Source organism: Balaenoptera acutorostrata, chromosome 13 (genome assembly GCF_949987535.1).
Source record: "Balaenoptera acutorostrata chromosome 13, mBalAcu1.1, whole genome shotgun sequence".
In the NCBI taxonomy this organism is placed as follows: Eukaryota; Metazoa; Chordata; class Mammalia; order Artiodactyla; family Balaenopteridae; genus Balaenoptera; species Balaenoptera acutorostrata.
This window is the reverse complement of record NC_080076.1, coordinates 71,901,873-71,921,956: the sequence shown is the minus strand read 5'-3', so window position 1 is coordinate 71,921,956 and position 20,084 is coordinate 71,901,873. Positions and strand designations below refer to the sequence as shown.

Below are 20,084 nucleotides of genomic sequence, written 5' to 3'. Positions count from 1 at the left end.
AGCCCTTCATCGATGAGAAATATTAACACTCGTGTTTTATGAGATAATAGTGCCTGGCACACAGTGGATGAGGAAACTGAGGCCCAGTAGGGGCCGTGTCCTCCCCAGAGCCAGGTACTTAATGGCAGAACCAGACTGGGACTTAGTGCCCCTAGGGAATACTCCTCTCCTTAGGCACCTCAGTAGCCATTTTAGGTTCAAGAAAATAAATCAGCATCCTAGGATACAAGTGTATCTGGGCTGTGGAGGACTGTTCAGCCATTCAAACCGGTGGGCACATCTGCGTGTAACCACCCAGGAGGAAACTCAAGATTACTGCTAATTCAGTAAGGGAAGTTACAGAAATTATAGGCAGCATAATCCTGTTTTCACAAAACTAATGACGTTTGTGAGTGGCAGGAAGAGGTCTGGAATGATAACACCAAAGTGCTAGCTGAGGAGGGGGGATTTGGCAGAGGAACTTTCACTTGTTAACATATACATTTCTTTGTTGCTAGAGTTTGTTTTGGTGGCGGGTGGTCGTCTTGTTTTATTTACAAGGAGCGTGCATTTTGTTTCTAATTAAAAAGACAGGCAAAACCAAACTCTCCGCTGACCCTCAGGATTGTGTCCAAACTCCTTACTGAGGCCCCTCTTGATCCACCTGCCTTCACGCCTCCTCTCCCCCTTCCAGTTCTGCCTACATCCGAGCTCCAGCTCCCAGAACTCAGGGCGCTCTGCCTTCTGGATTGTGACCTTCTTCTCTCTGCCCTTCTTTTCCCCTTCTCTCTGTGGGGCTGGCTTTTATTTATCCTTCAGGGCTGGTGCTTCCTGAAATACTTTCTCCCCTATTGTTTGGCACCATATTGCCTTCGTTTTCCTTTTTCTTTTCCTTCCTGCCCCCTTCGGCAGCTCATTTCTTCTCCCTGGCCTTTAGCTCAGTCCTTGGCCGCCTGTTCTCTCTCGGGCGGAGCTCCTTCCCATCCACTGCTTCCGTTCCATCGCTCTGCCTCGACTCTCACACATCCAACCCCAGCCCACACTTCCCTCTGAGCATGACATTTGGAGAGCCTTCTTCAGAACTAACCCCCCGACTTCCCCGGGACACACACACCCTCAGCAGGTGACACTGTTGTCCTTCCTGTGTGCTTCTCCCCTCTCTGCAGCCCAGACACTTTTATTTATTGCACTGCTGCTCCCTTCTCACCCGGAGCACGATGGCCCTGTACCTCCTCCACAAGGCTCTTAAAAATACAGGTCTGGTGTTCCCCCTACTGAAAATCCTTCAGAGGCTTCCCGTGGCTCTGGGGACAAAGACCTCACTCTTCAGCCTCAGGCTCAGCTTATCTGACCCGAGCTCACATCCCCCTGTGCCCCCTGCACGCCAGCCCCACTGGCCTTTCAATGCTTCCCTCTAAAGGGCCTTGCTTCCAGGACCACTGCCCTGCCGACCTGGCCTTGAGTGTGCCCTCCTCACAGCCTCCCCTGCACCCTGGTTGGTGCCTAGTTACCACCTCTCTCTTTCCACAGAAATCACACTGCTCAAGGAAACCTTTCCTGATGCCCAAACTAGACCAAACCCCTGATGGGGGCGCTCAGAGCCCCACCACCTTCCTTCACAGTCCTCCTCACCGTTTGCCATGAAGGTTTGCATAATTCATGGATTCACTAGACTGAAAGCCCAGGCTAGGGACTGTGCCTGTTTTCCTCCTTTTGTGTCCCCCAGACCAAGCAAGGACAGGCACTCAATAATAGAAAGTTGGGGGAGAGGAAACAGATGAGAAGAGTTAAGGGGAGAAAGTCCATGGGGTCAAGAATAGCTGAATGTACCTGGGAGGCCAGCTGATGTCAGTCAGACCAAGGAATCTGGGTTGTATTTTGTGAATCAAAGGAGGTCAGCCAAGCTTCCAGGGCAGGACAGCTGAATTATATGATCAGCTCAACAGTGTAAATGGGATGACCTAGTACATTCCAAAAAGCCTTCAACAGTCAGTTTGGATTGATATGGGCTATGTCTCTGAGAAAAGGAATTGAGGGTGGATTTTATTTTCTGTGTGCTGTGCTTGTCCAGTCTTTGGTGGTACTACTGTAGGTGAACGACACTGGAGGACTTCTCACTCAGTGGTCTGAGTGCTTCATCCATTAGCTCGTTAGGATGGGAAAGCCTATGATGATAGCTGGCGGAGCATTTCTGCACCTTTCTTTAGCAAGGAGTCCAAACATTTTTTTAGTTCAATTTTTTTTTTAAAACAGGTGTTTACTAAAGTGAGCAAGCATCTTCTGCAGCTGTTTGGAGCCTGAGTGGCAGATGACACCAACTAACTGGGGACAAGTATGAGTTACACCCCAAAGGCTGCTGCAGCAGGATGCCCAGACAGCACATAGACCACCTCCACACCTGCAGAGCTGAGAGGATCTCAGGTAAGGGGTCCATAGTTGCTCAGTAATGAGGCTTGTGAGAGAAATACTTTAACTGGAGGTGAGGCCTTGATGGCAGTTTTGGCTTCGGAAGCAAGGCTGGGGTCATGACTCAGCTGCCTCTCCCTCCACCTCCTGAGGGGCCCTAGGTTTTATTTATTTATTTTTGGCTGTGTTGGGTCTTAGTTGCAGCGTGCAGGCTTTTCTCTAGTTGTGGCACACAGGCTCTATAGTTGTGGCTCATGGGCCTCTCTAGTTGTGGCTCACGTGCTCAGTAGTTGCGGCACATGGGCTTAGTTGCCCCGCAGCATGTGGGATATTAGTTCCCCGACCAGGGATCGAACCTATGTCCCCTGCATTGGAAGGCAGATTCTTAACCACTGGACCACCAGGGAAGTCCCCCTAGGTTATATTTAAGTAGACCGCCTTTCCCTACCTGTAACTGTGAGTGCCAAAGCAACCCAAACGTGCCTCCACTCTAAGCTATAAACAATTAACCACAGTTAATGGCCCATAATTTGTTACTTTCGTATTCTGTTCCCAAGGTTCCCTCCTAAGTTATTACCCATGAAGAAACATAAAACTGCACATAAAACTGTATTTCATAGAAACAAAGGAAGTGGGCTCTTTTTTGCTTTATTTCCCTCTGATTTAAAACAGTGGGTCTTCCTAGCTGGAAAAGAAGTTCATCCCCACAGATGGGAAAGGCTACCACTCAGTGTCTTGCATCATTACAATGCAGACACATGGACAGGACCAGCTTCAGAATTTGCAGGGCCCAGTCCAAAATGAAAATATGGGGCCTCTTGTTAAATATAGTAGGAATTTCAAAACTGCAACAGAAGTGCATTAAACCGAGGGCAAGGTCCTTCTGAGTGTGGGGCCCCGTGTGACTGCAGAGGCTGTGCACACACCAGATGTTCTAGGTACTAGGAGGATGCGGGGGTCGGGGGGAACTCCACCCCGAGGAGCTCAGGCATAGGAACAGCTCCTCCCCTGGCAGAGAGCCTCTGCAGAGGAGGGAGCGTCAGGAGACCCAGACAAAGCATGGGGTGGCCAGAGGGCCACTGCTGAGGGAGCAGATGGTGTGGCCAAGGACAGCGTTCTCTTGGTGGTCCTCCCAGTTCTGATCTGCTTGGGGTTTGGTTATTAGAGGGCCCACGGATCAGAAAAGAATTGGGGTGCTTTAGAAAACTAGAAGGAAGGGGCAACAAATGAGTGTAGAAAACACTGGGATTGAGGAAGCATGAAGAGAGGGAGTCTCTAGAATGGAATTATCCCTGTTTTATTTTCATTTAATCAACCAATCTTTTTTTTTTTTTTAACTGAAGTAGAATATCAAATTTAGATGATTTTTCCCCCTAAACCTACTCCTCTCCATTCTCCATCTTAGTAAATGATCCAACTGGATGGATCACTGTCCATCCAGTTGATCCAGGCAGAAACCTGGAGTCTGGTTCCTCCTCCTCCTTTGCCTCAACAGTGCTCACTGAGTCCTGTTAGTTCTCTCTTCAGGGTCCCTCTTGGGCCTGCACATCTACCTCTGTATCCAATGATGCCACCACCACTTCTTGCCATGACTGACAGCAGCCTCCTCACTGCCTGGCTTTTGAATCATGCAGACTAGAGTTCAAGTCCTCATTGTGCCACATGTTAGCTGAGTGACCTTGGATAGGGCTCTTCGCCTTCCTGAGCCTCAGTTTCTTCATCTGTAAAACGGGAATAATAATACAAAGGGTTGTTGTCCGGACTAAATGAAATGATGAAAGTGGCTTAGCACACAGTACATGCTCAATGAATTAGCTTCTTGTCTCTTTCCCTCTTCATTCCTCAGGCCTTAGTTTATACATTACTTCCCTAGGAACCCCTCTGCTGACTTGCTACAAGTTCCCACAGATCCCCAGACTGCTCTGCAGCATTCATCACACTTACCTGCCTTTTGTCAACAGTCTTCTCCATGAGCACAGGATTCTGGCTTTCTCTGCCTACTGAGGTGCCTGACATGAAGTAGGAATTCATATTTTGTTATTTGACTGGTATCCCTGTATATAATCAAAGGTTCCCAGCCATGGGGTCTCTGTAATGTCCCCCCCACCAACTCTAGGTAAGTGGGCAGATGACCACATTATATAAACAAACAGTGGAAACCAAGAGCATCCTACCCGATATAAGTTAAACCTAGGGCGCTGGGGCAACTCATCATAGCAGATCCCGTTCATGAGAAGCAGACCTAGGTCAGTTAAGGCCCATTCAAGGCCAGCCTGACCAAGCCAGGAAGCCAGTGCTCCAGATCAACACAAACTTCTCTGGGAATGCAGTGAGGCTGGGGCAAGGAAGGGACAGCACTACGGGCAGGACCACCCCCCTGGAGAAGGAATGAAGGTGGCCCCCATTCACTGACCCAGGGCCACCTGAGTAGTTGGGCCAACCCCTTTCTCCTCAGGCCTTGACAGCTCCCCACTAGATATTCCCCACTGAGGCCAATCAATTGCATGAGAGGTATGCACACCAAGGGGCTGATGCCCTGAGAAGCCCAAGGTGGAGGGGCTGGGTTTTTTGTTTTTTGAACTTTGTGAAATAACATATACATAGAAAAGTACATTAAAAATCTGTAGTTTATACTCCAATAAAGATGTTAAAAAATTTTTTAAATAAATCTGTAGAGGCTGATGAGTTATCAGATGAGCATTCATGAAACCCACCACTCTGATCAGTACCTAAATCATCTCCAGCACTCTGGAAGCCCACTTACCCTCCCCAACCTGCTCGCTCCAACCCCTAGAGATGACCAGGGCCCTGGCTTTCGTAGTTACCATACCTTGGCACCTGAAATAATACTTTTGCCTGGTTTTGAACTTTTAAAGAATGGAATCATACAGCACATAATTTTGTTCTTTTTTCTATTCAGTATTATGTGAGATTCATCTGTGTTTGTATGTGTAACTAGTGTATTCATTCATTGCTGTGTTAGATCTTATAGATGAATGTTTCACAAACTGTTTATTCCTTGCCCTGTTGATGGACATTTGTGCTGTTTCTGGCTTGTGTATTTTCATTGCCTTAGTGTGAGGCTGCCCTGGATGACTTGCAGAGGCAAGGGGAGTTTGGAGCAGAAGGGAAAGGAGGGGGAGAGGCAGGAGGAGCTCTGGGCATGGGGGCAGGGCAAGTAGGAGGGACTCTCAGGTCAGATAGGGCTGTGGAAGTACAGAGTGGGGCTGATGGCACCGTGGAGGAAAGGGTGCCAGAGGGCTCCTTTGAAAGTTTGCTCCTACTCAGAGACTAGAGGAGTGCAATTCCCCTCTGAGGGCAAGTGTTCTGCCTGCTGAAGGCCATGGTCATGTGGTTTAGCAGGCAGGAGTTCAACTCCTCCACCTTCTGGACCTGCTGCCTGAGCCCACTTCTCTGCTCCCCATGGGGTGCAGGGCTGGCTCTGCATGCCTAGAGAGAAAGCCAGGCAGGGAAGCTGATAGCAAAATATTGCCCTAGGGGGACAGAGGCAACACCACAGACTGGCCAGGGAGTCACCTCTGGTGCCTCTCCTGGTCTCAGGATGGGCAGACATCAAGAGATTTGTGTTTGGGAAGTTCAGGGATCACCACTGCCCATCCAGACACTGACCAGAATGGAGGTAAGGCGGCAGAGCCCCGAAGGGAAGGGGCCAGCACGGCTGACTGCTTGCCCAGCGCTCATCTGCCCTGGAAGCGAGGCCACCCCATGGAGCCCATCTCTCGGAGACTCCCAGCAGCCCCGGGCAGAGCTCCCACCCCAGCCAGAGAACCTGTCCCTGGTAACACTCCACCCACTTAAGTGGCTGGATCTTAAGTATTTCACCTTGGGGACCATCTTGGCTGGAGATGGCCGGGAGTCCCTATCAATCACCCCTGAAAGACCTGACATGTTTCCCTCCTCCCTCCAACTGAGCAGGTACAGGTGAGAAGAGAAGTTCTGTTGCCTTGGAGCAGTACGGCTGCCTGGGAAACAAGAAGGGCTCCTGCTGCTTCCAACTCTGGATGACGTGTGAAAGCAGGTAAGGTGGGGGCCTCAGGCAGAGCATAAGTTCAAGTACGGGCTTTGCAGGATGCTACCCCTCACGCTGCAGGGCAACTAGACTTTGTAAAACATGATTTCCTCATTGGATCCTCAACAGCTTTGTGGGTTGACTGGACAAACTTCCCCACAGAGGAGAAATTAAAGCAGAGCAGAGTGGTCAAGGCTACACCCTAAATCATCAATGAAGGGGCTAGAACACAGGTCCCACAGTCTCCGGGTCAGGGCAGCACAGAGCTACGCACACACAGGCATGTGCCTAGGCAGACACCCAGCTCTGGCTTCTTGGGCTAAGAGTTGCCTTGCCACCTGATGGAGTGTCTGCTGCCACTTATCAAATGAATATAGTCCCTGGCAAATGAGGACTGAGAATGAGGTCCACTAACAAGTGAGGAGAAGAGCTGCACAGGGGGGAGTTTAACTATCAGAAGGCTAAGGGGTTAAGAGAAGGCCTCTGGAAAACTGGTGAAGGCCCTTGACTAACTTTTGCAAAAACAACCCTGTCGATTGCACTATGGAAATCAAACATGAAATGATGTCCTGTTGTACAATCGGGTAACTTTAGGAGGGAAATATATGTAAAATATTCTTTTTCTAAGAATTAGCCCATAGTTGCAACTACGTTTTGCTAACAAATACTTGTTCCAATCAAGCCTTTTTCACTATTTACTGTGTGAAACTCTGGTCTCCGTTTACAGTGGGTTAACTGTAAAAGGGCTTTTCAGGTCTCAATTCTTTCTGGATAATGAGAGTCCTTTATTTATCTGCCCAATCTTCCCTAACAGACAACACATTCTTGAGGGCAAACAGTGCTAGACACAGAAATACCATGTTTTCTCATGGGACTTGGGGTAGGGATGCGTCTAAGTCACCAAAGAAGCCTGTGCAGAACCATGGGTCTCATTAGTTGTTAAATGAATGAGTCACCTGGTATATCTAGAGCTGTTAGAAGCAAAGACTCTATGGCTGAGGCCTCAGTTAGGGTCCCCAGGAATGAGGGGTAACTTCAGACGACACCCAGGCCGTTGTCCTCAGCTTTTCAGGCATTGTTAGTGATCTCCAAAAGTCCGGAGGGCTTTGGAGGGCAGGGCTACGTGGAGGACATGAGGGGCAAGGGTGATACGGGGTGTCCAGGTAAGGAGAGGCAAGGGCCTCTGCCACTGTCCCTCTACCTCCCCGCTATCCCCTTCCTACTCTCATCTAACAGCACACAGGAGCCCTGTGCAGTGGCTTTAGCTGCCGTGGTTCACTCCTGCCTGGTGTGGCTCAGAACTTCCTATGACTGAGCTTCCTAAACAGACAGTTCCAGGGAAGGCGGGTGGGGGTTTGGGGGAGGAATTCAACTACAGTCTGGAAAGAGGAGGTTAACTTCCTAGCTGGGCTTGGGGGAGAGGATGGCAAAGTGACATCAGTGTTCACACCTGCTCCAGGCTGACTGGGAAGGAAATGCTGACATCCTAGCACTTTAGATCCTGCACACAGAGGACAAAAGGCAAAGCCCGTGCTGCAGGCCTTTTGGTTCAGCCCTCCTTTCGACTGGGCAAGCAGTCCTCAGGCCCATGAGAACCAGTCCCCAAGTTAATGCCTCAGAGCTGCACGGGGTGGGTGGAAGGGTGTTCATGTGAGGTGGCCTTGCACACTGGCTCAGGTGGGCACACCTGATGCCTTAGCAGTTTCTCCAAGCCCCTGGGGAAGGATGACTTCGCTGCATTTCTGGCAGAGACTCATATGGAACTGTTGTTAAAAGTGTCTCCATTTTAAGTACCCTGATTTATAAATTTCCAGGGAAGCATGTGTGGAAGGAGGGCAGAGGACTGAACCTCAGGAACACCAATGCCAACACAGGCTCAGGGAAAGGATGGTCTGGCGCAGCCTCGAAGGTCAACTGCAGAGGCAGAAGAGGCAGCAGGTATGGATAGTCCTTGGGGACACCCAAGAACGTGTTGCGGGGGCAGAAGTCTGAGGCAGCAGTTGGCTGGTTTATCAACTCAAATGAAAGAATAGAAAGAATTATGCTACCCAGGTCAGGTCCCAAGGGCTGACAGGGACTTCAAACTTGGGAGCCGCCCCAGTAGAGTATGTGCCAGCAAGTACCAGAATCTTCTGGGTGACCTGAAAGAACCTCTAGTTCTAGGGACTGATTTTCCAATGGGCAAAATACAGTAGGGGAACCATTTATAATTAACTCACATCTGTTTTAATTTGGATGACGAAGCCTTAAATATGTTCAGCCACCATGGGCTCCTTTGGCATTGGAGATGAAAGGAGGATGAGCTGAAGGCAAGGTCTTCACTCCTTTTCCGACCTTGGGCTCGCCTGCCAGGTAGTGAACACAACCTGGCCCAGGCCCGTGCCTTAGACTTCCATGCTGTACAGAGGTAAGGCCCACCTCGCTCTACCTCCCCTGCTCCTCAGCCTGGAGAGCTGGCTGGTCTGCATATCTTATGGCTTGGTCAGTCTTCAGTCAGGAACCTAAAACTCATCACCTGTTCAGCAAAGTGAGGCCACATCAGTCTCCACAGGACTCAGAGTTCTTAGATGCCACCCCAACCCCAACAAGCAATTTCTTTCTCTTGGCCCCCTTTCCCATTGCTTTTATAGGATTTTAAAGCAGCAGTGCACCTGCAGACTTGCATCCATTAAAAAAATATATTTTAAGTTCATATATGAACTTTAAAGTCTTTGAGTAGTGATAAACTTGCAATTTATTTTAACTCAGATCAGAATGTTACCTCTGTGAGGTGGAAGACCCAGGGCAGGGCCAGTCGTCTTCTAGTTTTAATACATGGTGGGACAAAAGCCCTGTCTGGCTCTGACCATTCAGAATGTCCACCAGCAGCCAGACAGAAATGTCACCTCATTTTATGGACGGTGGAAAGGGGAGCGCTTTCTAGGCACTCACCGTCAACCCCCTCTTTGTGGCCAGTGCTCTGCTCTAGATAAGGAAATGCTCAGTTCCTCACCACCCACGGGCAACTCAGCTGGCGCTGCGGGGCTGGATTCCAGCCCAAGTTTGTGGGCTCAGAAACCCCAGGTTCTTTCCACTAAACGAGTGGTTTTGAAACTGGCTCTTGTGGCAGTGCTTCAGAGGTTCCCTGCAAACATTCGCTTCAAGTGTCATCTTAAATATTAAAAGTCGTCCGTAACACGTACAATCAGATGTAAAACATGCGTTGCTTAGGCTGCCTGAGACCTTAGGTAAGGCCTCCATTGTTGTGCTTGTGTGGGCTTCTCAGGGGTCACTGATGCAGAAGGTGCAAGCCTGGTGCTGGGATTGCCACACCCAGCTGCAACTCAGTGCTATGGCTCTCACCATAGTACAATTTTAGTGATTATAACCTTTTGTGTTTCTCACCTGATATATGGAGGATAAGGGCTGAAAGCAGGTATTGGATATTCCTCTTTTGATCTTTTTTCAAGTATCTAGTTTTGTCCATAACTAGAGATTGCAGACAACCTATGACTATTTCCACTTATACAGATAAAAATCAGGATTTTTTTTCCTCCATACCATACCAAACAAAATCGGATATAAATTGGACACTGAGATGATAGCTCACAACTAACCCATTTGCACTAGTCAAAAATGCTCCCCCCCCCACCCTTGCCACCCCACTAGTTTAAGACATGACTTGAACTTAGTTCATGCTATTAACACTTTTTATGTACATGAAAGGTTTAAAAGAAAAACAAAAATACTGCATTACAATATCAAAGCCTTTTGATTTTGGTTACCAGGGAGAGGAGGGCTCACAGTTTAAGCCTTCTGGTAATGACTACTAAGCTCTTCTCCAAGATTTCTGGTTTGGCTAACTCAAAGAGAACCAGGTTAGAGTAACTATTTATCTAAGGCTGCTTTCTGGAAACCCAAGAGCACTGAGGGGAAGGGGGCAGGAGAGAATGTTTCTTATTCAAATTCTTCCGTTTATTCACTGGTAACTGTGGATGAATCTTTGCTGCTCCCTGAAACTTGGTTTTCTCAACAAAATATCACAAACTCAAAATGGATTAAAGACCTACATGTAAGACCGGATACTATAAAACTCTTAGAGGAAAACATAGGTAGAATACACTGACAAATTGCATCAATATCTTTTTCAGTCTGTCTCCCAGAGTAATGGAAATAAAAACAAAAATAAACAAACGGGACCTAATTAAACTCAAAAGCTTTTACACAACAAAGAAAACAAAAAGACAACCCAAAGAATGGGAGAAAATACTCGCAAACAGTGCGACTGACAAGGGATTAGTCTCCAAAATATACAAACAGCTCATGCAGCTCAATGTCAAAAAAAAGCAAACAACCCAATCAAAAAATAGGCAGAAAACCTAAATAGACATTTCTCCAAAGAAGACATACAGATGGCCAAAAGGCACATGGAAAGATGCTCAACATGGCTAATTATTAGAGAAATGCAAATCAAAACTACAATGAGATATCACCTCACACTGGACAGAATGGCCATCATCAAAAAATCTACAAACAATAAATGATGGAGAGGGTGTGGAGAAAAGGGAACCCTCCTATACTGTTGGTGGGAATATACATTGGTACAGCCACTGTGGAGAACAGTATGGAGGTTCCTTAAACTAATGACAGCTACCACATGATCTAGCAATCCCACTCCTGGGCTTATATCCAGAGAAAAACATGGTTCAAAAGGATACAAGCACCCCAGTGTTCGTTGCAGCACTGTTTACAATAGCCAAGACATGGAAGCAACCTGAATGTCCATCGACTGATGAGTGGATAAAGAAGATGTGGTACAATGGAATGTTAGTCAGTTAAAAAGAATGAAATGATGCCATTTGCAGCAACATAGATGGGCCTGGAGATTATCATACTAGGTGAAGTAAGTCAGAGAAAGACAAATATCATATACATGTGGAATCTAAAAGATACAAATGAACTTATTTACAAAACCGCCTCACAGACTTAGAGAATGAACTTGGGGGAGGGTGGGGGGGAGGATAGATTGGGAGTTTGGGATTCAGATGTACACGCTGCTATATTTAAAACAGATAACCAACAAGGACCTACTGTAAAAAATAAAAAATTAAATTTAAAAAAATCAGGAGGTTGGATTAAATCAGTGATTTCAGACTTTCATTTTAATCATCGAAACCTTTCTTCAAATCACATCTTACTTGGAAGCCTAATACTGAATGGGACTGAAGGCTCGCTCCCCACAGAACAGCATGAGAACCACAAAACTACACTATCTAAGGTCCCTCCCCGCTACCTCTAATATCAGGATTTCAAGTCCCAGGCCTCTGAAACACAGATGCTGACTCCTGCTGCCCCCTCCTGGCCAGGCCCTTCCCTGTCTCTTGAACAGACTAAGGGGTGGAGCTGATTTATCCCATGCACCTAAAACACTGGTCACAAGACTGACTAGAGAACCACAGTGGCAAGGGGCTGAACAACAGTTTGTGGGTGAAAACGACATTTACTTAGTTTACGTGGTCACGGAGGCTATAGCAGAATCAGTGCTGTTACAATAGTGGGCACTACTGTCAGCAGCAACACGGTGTTTTTAACCAGAATCCAAGCCTCATGGGTTCAGTTTGCATTAAAAAAAAAAAAAAATCTTAAACCAGTCAGGAAGCAGTGAAAGGTCAATTTTGAATGCCAATGTAAAACAAATTTCACTGAAAGTACAACTGAAATGCAACTGCTATGAGCACTATGAGAGACGCTAAGAACTTCGATATGATAGAAAAGACAGTAAGTGGTAAATAAAATGCAACAGCAGCATTAAAAAACTTTGTAATTCCTACTTCAGAGGGTATCCCTTCCCTTTCCTCCTCATGCCTCCAACAACTGCCTAGTCTGGAAGAGCCCTGTTCAACCAGGGAGGCAGCTGGTTATCTGCACAAATATGCAGCAGATGAACTCCACACAAGGGAGAGGACCAAAGTGTCAGTGTGGTTGTGTACTGGGGGCAGGGAGACTCCTACTCCTGCTAGATGCCTCTCACACATTCTGGTCCTGCCCTCCAGACATCTCATCAGTAACATCGACTTCGAACAAATGTTCTTAGAAAATCTGACTAGAAATTAAACAGCTGGGACTCCTGCCATATTTTCCAAACTCCAAATGGAAAGTCAAGTCATTTTGCTCCACAGTCCAGGCCCATTTTCACTCACTGTTAACCCTACCCTCAGCTGGTGCAGTCGGGTGGGTACAGCTGCAGCCCTGGAGACAGATCACTTTAACAGGTACCAGCAAAATGAAAAGTCCTGCAACAGCACCTTCAAAGCAGCCCTTGTTCTTAAGACATCAGTAGAGGTCATGGCTACAGTTAACGATCTCCCAGCCTCATGTGCAGCGGCCAAGTATATCAGCTGTCTCAAGGACAGTGGCCTGAAACCATATTCTAGGGTTTATCCTCAATTCCCATTTTGATATTTTTTAATAGCTGGAAATTAACAAATGCTCTGGGGCAGCATTTTGTTCACTCCCCTTTAAATCTGCCACAGTACCTTCTTAATTCTTAGAATATTATTCTCTAACATAGAAATGAACAATGAGCATATCAGCAAAATAAAGAAAAAATTTTCTGTACACCTTTACTAGAAAGTCTCAGTGGATTAAGGCAGTCCTATCATTTTTTGGACTGGGATTAAGAACACCAAAGTATAGAAAAAAGGGAAGAATTCAGAGATGAAGAGGACATCCTGGCATCTCAAGGTCACCATTAGTACTCCACTGCTTAGACCAAATATCTCCATGTGACAGCCTGAAGAAATCTGGCTGTGTCCTCGGATAACAGCTTTTCTTCACATACCGCCCTCTTCCACAGGGCAGTTCCTTGCCTTGACTTGCACTGTGCAGGTCTCACCAGCACCTGGCTCTTCATCTTCCCTAACGCCAGTAACTCCCCCTCTATGGACCCAACAGCCTTGCTAGATTCTACAAGTGTTTTTAACTTGCCAAGGGCTAAGCATTAGCCCCCAGGCACAACAGGAGCTCTGTGTAGACACACATTGGCTGTGACACAACTCAGGTTTTTACAAATTGGTCTGAGCACAGACTTGGCTCCCAGATGGACTGAAGGCAGCTGAAGTGGCACCTTCTCCTCCCAGAGGACAAGTTAGTTCTCAAACACCTGCCAGATGGCACACACAGCTCTCAGACTGGAACCAGCTGAGCTGTTTTTAAGTGCGTGTGTACTTTAGGAAGTGAGTACATCCAGAAAGTGACCTTGGAAGGCTCTCCGGTAGCTCAGAGCAGGTCACTCATCAGAGCCCCCAACTCACCACAGATGTGAGGCTGGCAACCCCAGAGCTGGGCGTTACTCAGTACCTACCTTCCCTCAGGAAGAACTGCATAACGTTACGTCCCCCACAGGCCCACGGGATGGGAAGGGTGCCCAAGAGTGACACAGGAAAGAAAATCCACCTCCGCGAAGAACAAGAACTAGTCCGGAAGTGACTAGAGACTACGGCCTCCTCGGCTGGTTGCAGATCTAAGGAGCAGAGGTTCCTCCCTCTGTGTGGGAGGAGGAAGGAGATCTCTAGTTAGGCACACAATCCACTCACATCCAATTCAGTTTCTGCCCCTAGTTCTCTTTGCCCACCCATAATTCTCTCATCCAAGACAGGCAGAGCAGAGGCACTTTCTAGCCACCCTCCCCGCAAAACCTCCTTTCAGTCTCCGCTGCACGCATGCCTCAGTGCTTACCTGCTGCTACAGGTGCAGCTGTTGCTCCCTGCGTGGGGTTAAGGGGCCAGAGCACTGGCTAAAATCAAAGCAACAGCAAAAAAAAAAAAAAAAAGCGAGCCTGGAGGACAGAGGTAGTTTTAATTACTGTTGACACTCAGTTCTTCAGATAAGGAAGAACGGCTGATTGTTAAGATGTCAGACTGCTTTGCCTTTTTAGCTTTGGAGATGTTAGTAGCAAAAACCATCGAGGAAATGTGTTGCAGTGTGTGGGTATTGTGGTGCGGCTCCTTGCCAAGGTCCAGAGTTGAAAAGAAATCAGTTTTCCTTTGCCAAAGTTAACTTTCTCAGCAGCACCTCAAATTGCTTCTGTGTAAGAGGGAAATGGGGTGAAGGGGAATAAACCACAGGGAAAAGAATTAGAACGTGTTAGCAAATGCTACCATGCGGAACACTAAACTTTATTCACTTTATTTATATATTTAACAGTTCTAAAGTATTTACTTCTTTGACAAAAAATGAAAAATATAGGAGCACTGACCAACTCCTCTTTAGGAGAAAAGGGTTATATATACAGCTACGGAGAGTTACGGTTCCTCCTTTACATACAAAGAAAAATATTAATAAAAAAGTGCTTCATTGATCAAAAAAGGGCTAAGAGCTGCAAGCATTTATTCACACTGTACATCAGACCCAAGAAACCCGTATCGTAACCTCTTGGCACCCGTCACTAGGACCTGCACAATCTTCAGTTAGACTGACTTCTCCCTACCTTCAAGGCCAGACCACACAGAGTGCGAAGAACTTACACCCTGTTTCACTAAATTCAGATTCTGAGCAACCTCCTGCCACTGGGAAGTCAGAGACGCACTCAGATGCTCTTGGCTTTGCCTGGACTGACAGCTCCAGGGAAGGCTTCTGGCCCACGTCTTACCTACACCCAGGCACACACAGGAGCCACCTTCCTGAGAGACAACTTGCCCTTAGCTAGGGAATTGCTTCCAAAGGGTCAGGAGAGTTCTCAGGCCTCACCCCCACTGCCCACCACAATCCGCCCTGTTACCAGTTAGCAGCTTTTAGCAGAGCCAAGCATGGCCCTTCCCCCGAGAGGGAGGGCAGGCACAAAACATGGATGCCAAGATCACAAAGCACAAACCTAAACTCCTCTCCAATCTTCTCCATACCCACCTCCACCACAAACAGTCTTGATTTAAATAAGGCTCTTTTTGGACCCCATCAAAGCTTACTAAGGAAAGGTGCCTTGCATCTCCTACGGGCTTTGTCACTTCTCTAAGGAGCCCTGCAGAGTCACCAAGTGGCCCCTCACTGCTGACCAGCAGCACAGGAGCAGGGCAGTGGGACCGCTGGGCCCTTCCCACTGCTCCAAGAAGGGGAGGCGGAGGAAGGCTGAGTCTATGGGACATGCTCCCTTCTCCAGACACTGCCATCTGAAAGGCTGATTCTACCCCTAAAGGGGGAGATCCATGATTGGTTTGGGAGTGGGGAATTCTTGGAACCCTGAGTCTGGATTTCCCTGTGCTAGCCGAGGAAGAGAGATTGTTCGGGGAACCAGGACCCGGAAGGGGCTTCCAGGCTCAGGGCATACTTTGGCCTTGACCACGGCAGCAGGATACTGCACTCTGGCCAGTCTGCACCCTATGCCTGAGGGTGGGAAGCACCACACAGCCTGGCTGAGGGGGGCAGACCGTTGACAGTGAGGGGAGCCCTAGACAATCTGGGTCAAGTTAAAAAGAGAATCCCATGGGGGAGAATATGCCAGCCCTCTCCCTGCCTCACAAGTGTACCCCTTCTTTCCCCAAACGGGGTGGGGGCGCCTAAGGGGTCCCACTTACTATGTGCCTGTGCGCCTCCCTCCAAACCCCAATCCCGTGTGGGGTGGGACTAGCCCAGTCCCTCTCGGAGGGAGAGGGCACCTGGGGCACTGCTCTTAGAGCAGATGCTTTCAGCGTCCTCAGCAGCAAAGGTTTTTCCAATCCAATCAGCTCTGATGTGGCAGTGATACGAGGAAAGGTCACAAACGTCAGCACTGGCTTTATTCCCTGCTCTCTATCTCAGGCCTCCACTCCTGACTCAACCAGCCTCTGTCCCAGCCTGAGGAACTAAGCCACCCCTCAGCATCGCCTGACAGCAGGCAGCTCAACAGTTATAGGGGGCCTGGCAACCTCTGGTCTTCCATCCAAAAAAAAAAAAAAAAAAAGATAAACAGGGTACTTGTCTCATTTTTGGAGGCAGAGGGAGGATAGAAAATGGAGAGGAAAAAAAAAGGGTGGGTTGGGGAGGGAGAGATCAATCTACAATCCAGTGGTACATCCCAAATTTCCATCACTCTGCACAGTTGGTTCCATGTCCCCATTCCAAAGTGCATGGGCCTCTCAGTCTGCCCAGGCTGTTGTGGGCCTGTCAGAGGAACAGCAGCTTGGCCTCTGCCCGCCCCAGGTCACTGAGCTTCAGTTTGAAGTGGCAGCAATGGGCTTATCCAGTTCAAGGTCAATGCTGGAGCTTGTGGGATGCAGGCTGCTATAGCAAGACTTGCACACTCGACTAGGTTCAAAGAGCTGTTGGCTGGGAACTGGAACCTTCTGGTTACAACAACTGGAGCAGAATACGTTCCCACAATTCCTTGAGATGAGCAGAAACAAAAACAGCATTAGTGTCAGCAGACACGGGGTGGAGAAACCAACTTCAGAAGACAGCGCTTCTCTATACACGATTCAGATGTGCCGGAGACTCCTCTAATATCAAACACTCTCGTTTGTCTAAACCCAGGAAGAAGCCAGGAAGGGAGGGGACCGCTCCCTAGCACAATTGCACACCACTTTCACTTTAGGGCCAAGGACACCTGGCTGCCTCACCACTGTGGCTCAAGGTTACAAGGTGTCAGGTAGATGCTGCTCAAGAGAGATCCAAAACAAATGAGCCCAGGGCAGAAGGCCACTGAGCTAGCAGCCAAGTCTTGGCCCAGGAAAACTCCGTGGCCTCACCCACCTGGGCAATGGCCTCTCTGTAGCTTATGATCATAGAGAGGCCGGAGTCCAATGGAACTGCCTCTGGGCTAATCAGATGAGAGAAACTCCCAGCCCAGCTGGGGAGTGAGGAGCCTTGCCCAAAGGCTCAGAGGCAACAACACGAAGAATTGACTGCTGCCATCTAGGACTGCTTTTGCTGCCAGCATGCGAAGCCAGGAGACAAGCAACCAGTGACACATGCTCAGGGTGAAAAGACAAGAGCACAGGTGAACACAGGTGCACACACACCCCCTATTAGACAAGGATGAGTTGACAAATGGGTCACTCCCCTGCCCCCATGCATCTCCAGGGAACATCAGCTCTACCTGAAGGCCTGACTGCACCCAGGGCCCCGGCCTCTCTCCACTCCTCCATTTGAAAGCCCAGCTCTGATGCGCCTGTGCAGCAAAGGTCTGCACACCCAAACTGATGCCCTTCACACTACCAGGAAAGGGAACTGGCAGAGGATGAGTTTCTGCTCACCTTACAGCCCCACCCCACTCTGGGGAGGCCCTAGAATAGGAGACTCCGAAGAGTCTGATGCAGCCCGCCAAAGACTTGGGGCAAGCATCTAAAAGGAAATCCTCCTCCTTAGCCAGCATCACTCACTACTTTTTCATTTATGCTCGTCAGAAAGGAAACCCACTGCTGGATTAAGGACCACTTAAGCACAGAAGAGAGAATACTGAATACCCTTTGGCAACAAAATACCACCGGCAAAAGGAAAAGGCTAGACAAGGAGCAATGGAAAGACAGAATTAAAACAAACACAAGACTTCATCTTCTAGAATGCAGTGAGTACTTCACAACTCTGTTTCTGAAAAGCATGAGTCAGCAACAACTGTGGTTACAGAGAAAAATTACCTAAATCTATTTCTAGATGTGTACATTTATTTAACATACCTTCTGGAATTCAGCTTAAAGGCCTGACATGAATTTGATGAGTTAAGCTTTTCTATCTGACTTCTTTCAGGGGATCCTGATAGACCCTAAGTGGAGTTTTCTCTTAAGTCTTCAATGCTAACAGTTCTCTGGAAAGACCACCTCTGTTCAGTCCTGGGCTTTTTTTTTTTTTTTTTTTTTAATAAAAAAAAAAAAGCAGTCATGCTGTTTGACTTGAAAGTCACAAGCATCATTCTGGCATCTAAGTGAATGACTGACCCAAACAAAATAGCTCTAAAACCCCTCAACTGGCTATTCCACAAGACCAGCCCCTGCTGAAGCACCGCTTCTTGCCATAGGCAAGATGGCTCGGCTGACCTATGCAGTCAGCAGGGGCAACCACGGCTGCAACCTGACTCAGCTGTAATGGTCTCCTCAGCTAGCTGCTGTGGTCCCCCCACCCCACCCAAGCCCACCTGCTTGCCTGCCTGCACTCCTGCCCCAAGCTTCATCCCAATGAGTGCAGAGAAGGGGAAATGGTAGCGTTAGTGTGGAGAAGTTACTGTAGGTGTGCAGAAATCACAGACAGGTTGTTGCAAATGCTCACCACGTTTGATCAACACGGTCAATGTCCCTGCAAGGAGGGGAGAAAGAGCTCAGAGAAGAAGCCAACTAAAGACATTTGGGCTTGGGGTGAGGGTGGGGAGATACACAGTCCTAGAAGCATCATCACTAGACAAAGAGGTGGTTCCATGTTCAATCCAGGTCCATTCATGTGGGTGGGCTATGTCACACAGTTCAGATAAAAGTCCTACCCCAAGAACACTGAACATCCTCCAGTCGCCACCCCAGCTGGGGCAAAGCATCCTTAGCCACTCACTACCCCAACCCAGAAGGAAGAAAGAAGTCAGGAGCCTTATGGATTGAAGACTATACCCTAAGCTATTCCCACTAGTCCTCCAACCAATAAGTATGCGGCCAGGGAGCGGGGGTACGGAGTAGGAAAACGAAGTTCCCTGCCCACAGCAGGAAAACTGTCTTTGCTCACAGCAGCCGTGCTGAATGGGAAGAAATTGTATTCTAGGAATAAGAAACGGCGGTGTGGGTGGTGGCGGCAGTTGCTCCACCAATCCAGGAAGCAAAATAAAAAAGGGACATCATTTTCAAAACTTACGATCACTCTAAAATGGAAGAAAGACACCCAGTGCAGTTCTGCAAACACCAATTTCAGAGGCACAAAAGGTGAGTCAGGGTCCTGTAGACCCTGGGGTCTGCCTCAGAACACTGCCAGCCAGCTGCCTGCATCTTTCAAATCTGCAGGCTCTGTGGACCAAACCTCAGCCTCTACACCCCCACCCACCCCACCACACCCTCCCAGTGGCACCTGCAGTGGTGCTTCCTGCTGGCAAGCCAGAAGGCGCTGTCGCATGCATAGCAGTGGGCGGCCAGGTGGTCAGGGAGCCAACGGGTCATCTGTAAAACGGATGAGGCCAGGTTAGTGACAGGAGATGGGCCATCCAGCCGGAGCCAACAGAGCCATGCTGGGGGCAGCAAGAGTCACAAGGACCACACTGGCTCCAGTGGCACCAGCCCATCAGGTCTGATGTCAGCAGTACAAGAAAGGCGTCCAAATCGTTTCCCTGGAGGGGACTCCAAACTCCCCTGAGATCAAGTGGCAGGCAATAGCACCCTGGGTCGCTATGAGAGCTGGCAAGGCTCCAGTTCATAGAGGCAATGAGGAGAGAGGGCTGGCCTGCTGCATCTCCCTTGCTGAGAAATTCTAGGCTTGATGGGAATTCATAGGTGCTGAGATTCAGAGAGGCTCAAGGCTAAGTGTGCTGTGTGGTCATTCCTTAGCCAGGGGCAGGGGGAATGGATGATGGGGGTAGAGAAGAACTGCAAAACAGTTGCATGGGTGGCACTCAGAACAGGGGCTGAGCCTGTACCTCCGTGTCCTGTTTATCCACCTGCTCCCAGCTGGCTTCAGAGAAAATCTCTGTGCTGCAGCGAGACAAACAGTTCTGATCCAGAATGCTTTCCGAGTCAGGAATTGAAGTCTGTTGGCA

General features: G+C 48.5%; 1 protein-coding gene across 20 annotated transcripts in view; it reads right to left on the bottom strand.

Moving 5' to 3' along the window:
• Positions 1-2,360: 2,360 nt before the first annotated feature.
• The window catches only part of MTMR3 (myotubularin related protein 3), a 147,114-nt gene continuing 129,390 nt past the window's right edge, over positions 2,361-20,084 (bottom strand). For 6 of the 20 annotated variants that reach the window (XM_057527161.1, XM_057527160.1, XM_057527162.1 and 3 more), the window contains 4 exons: positions 19,965-20,075; positions 19,403-19,491; positions 18,626-18,652; positions 14,538-16,750 (listed from right to left, as the gene is read on the bottom strand). In XM_057527161.1, coding sequence (XP_057383144.1) covers positions 16,579-16,750; positions 18,626-18,652; positions 19,403-19,491; positions 19,965-20,075 — 399 coding nt within the window. In that variant the 3' untranslated portion in view covers positions 14,538-16,578. The other 14 variants (XM_057527167.1, XM_057527169.1, XM_057527163.1 and 11 more) reach the window with 11 other exon arrangements.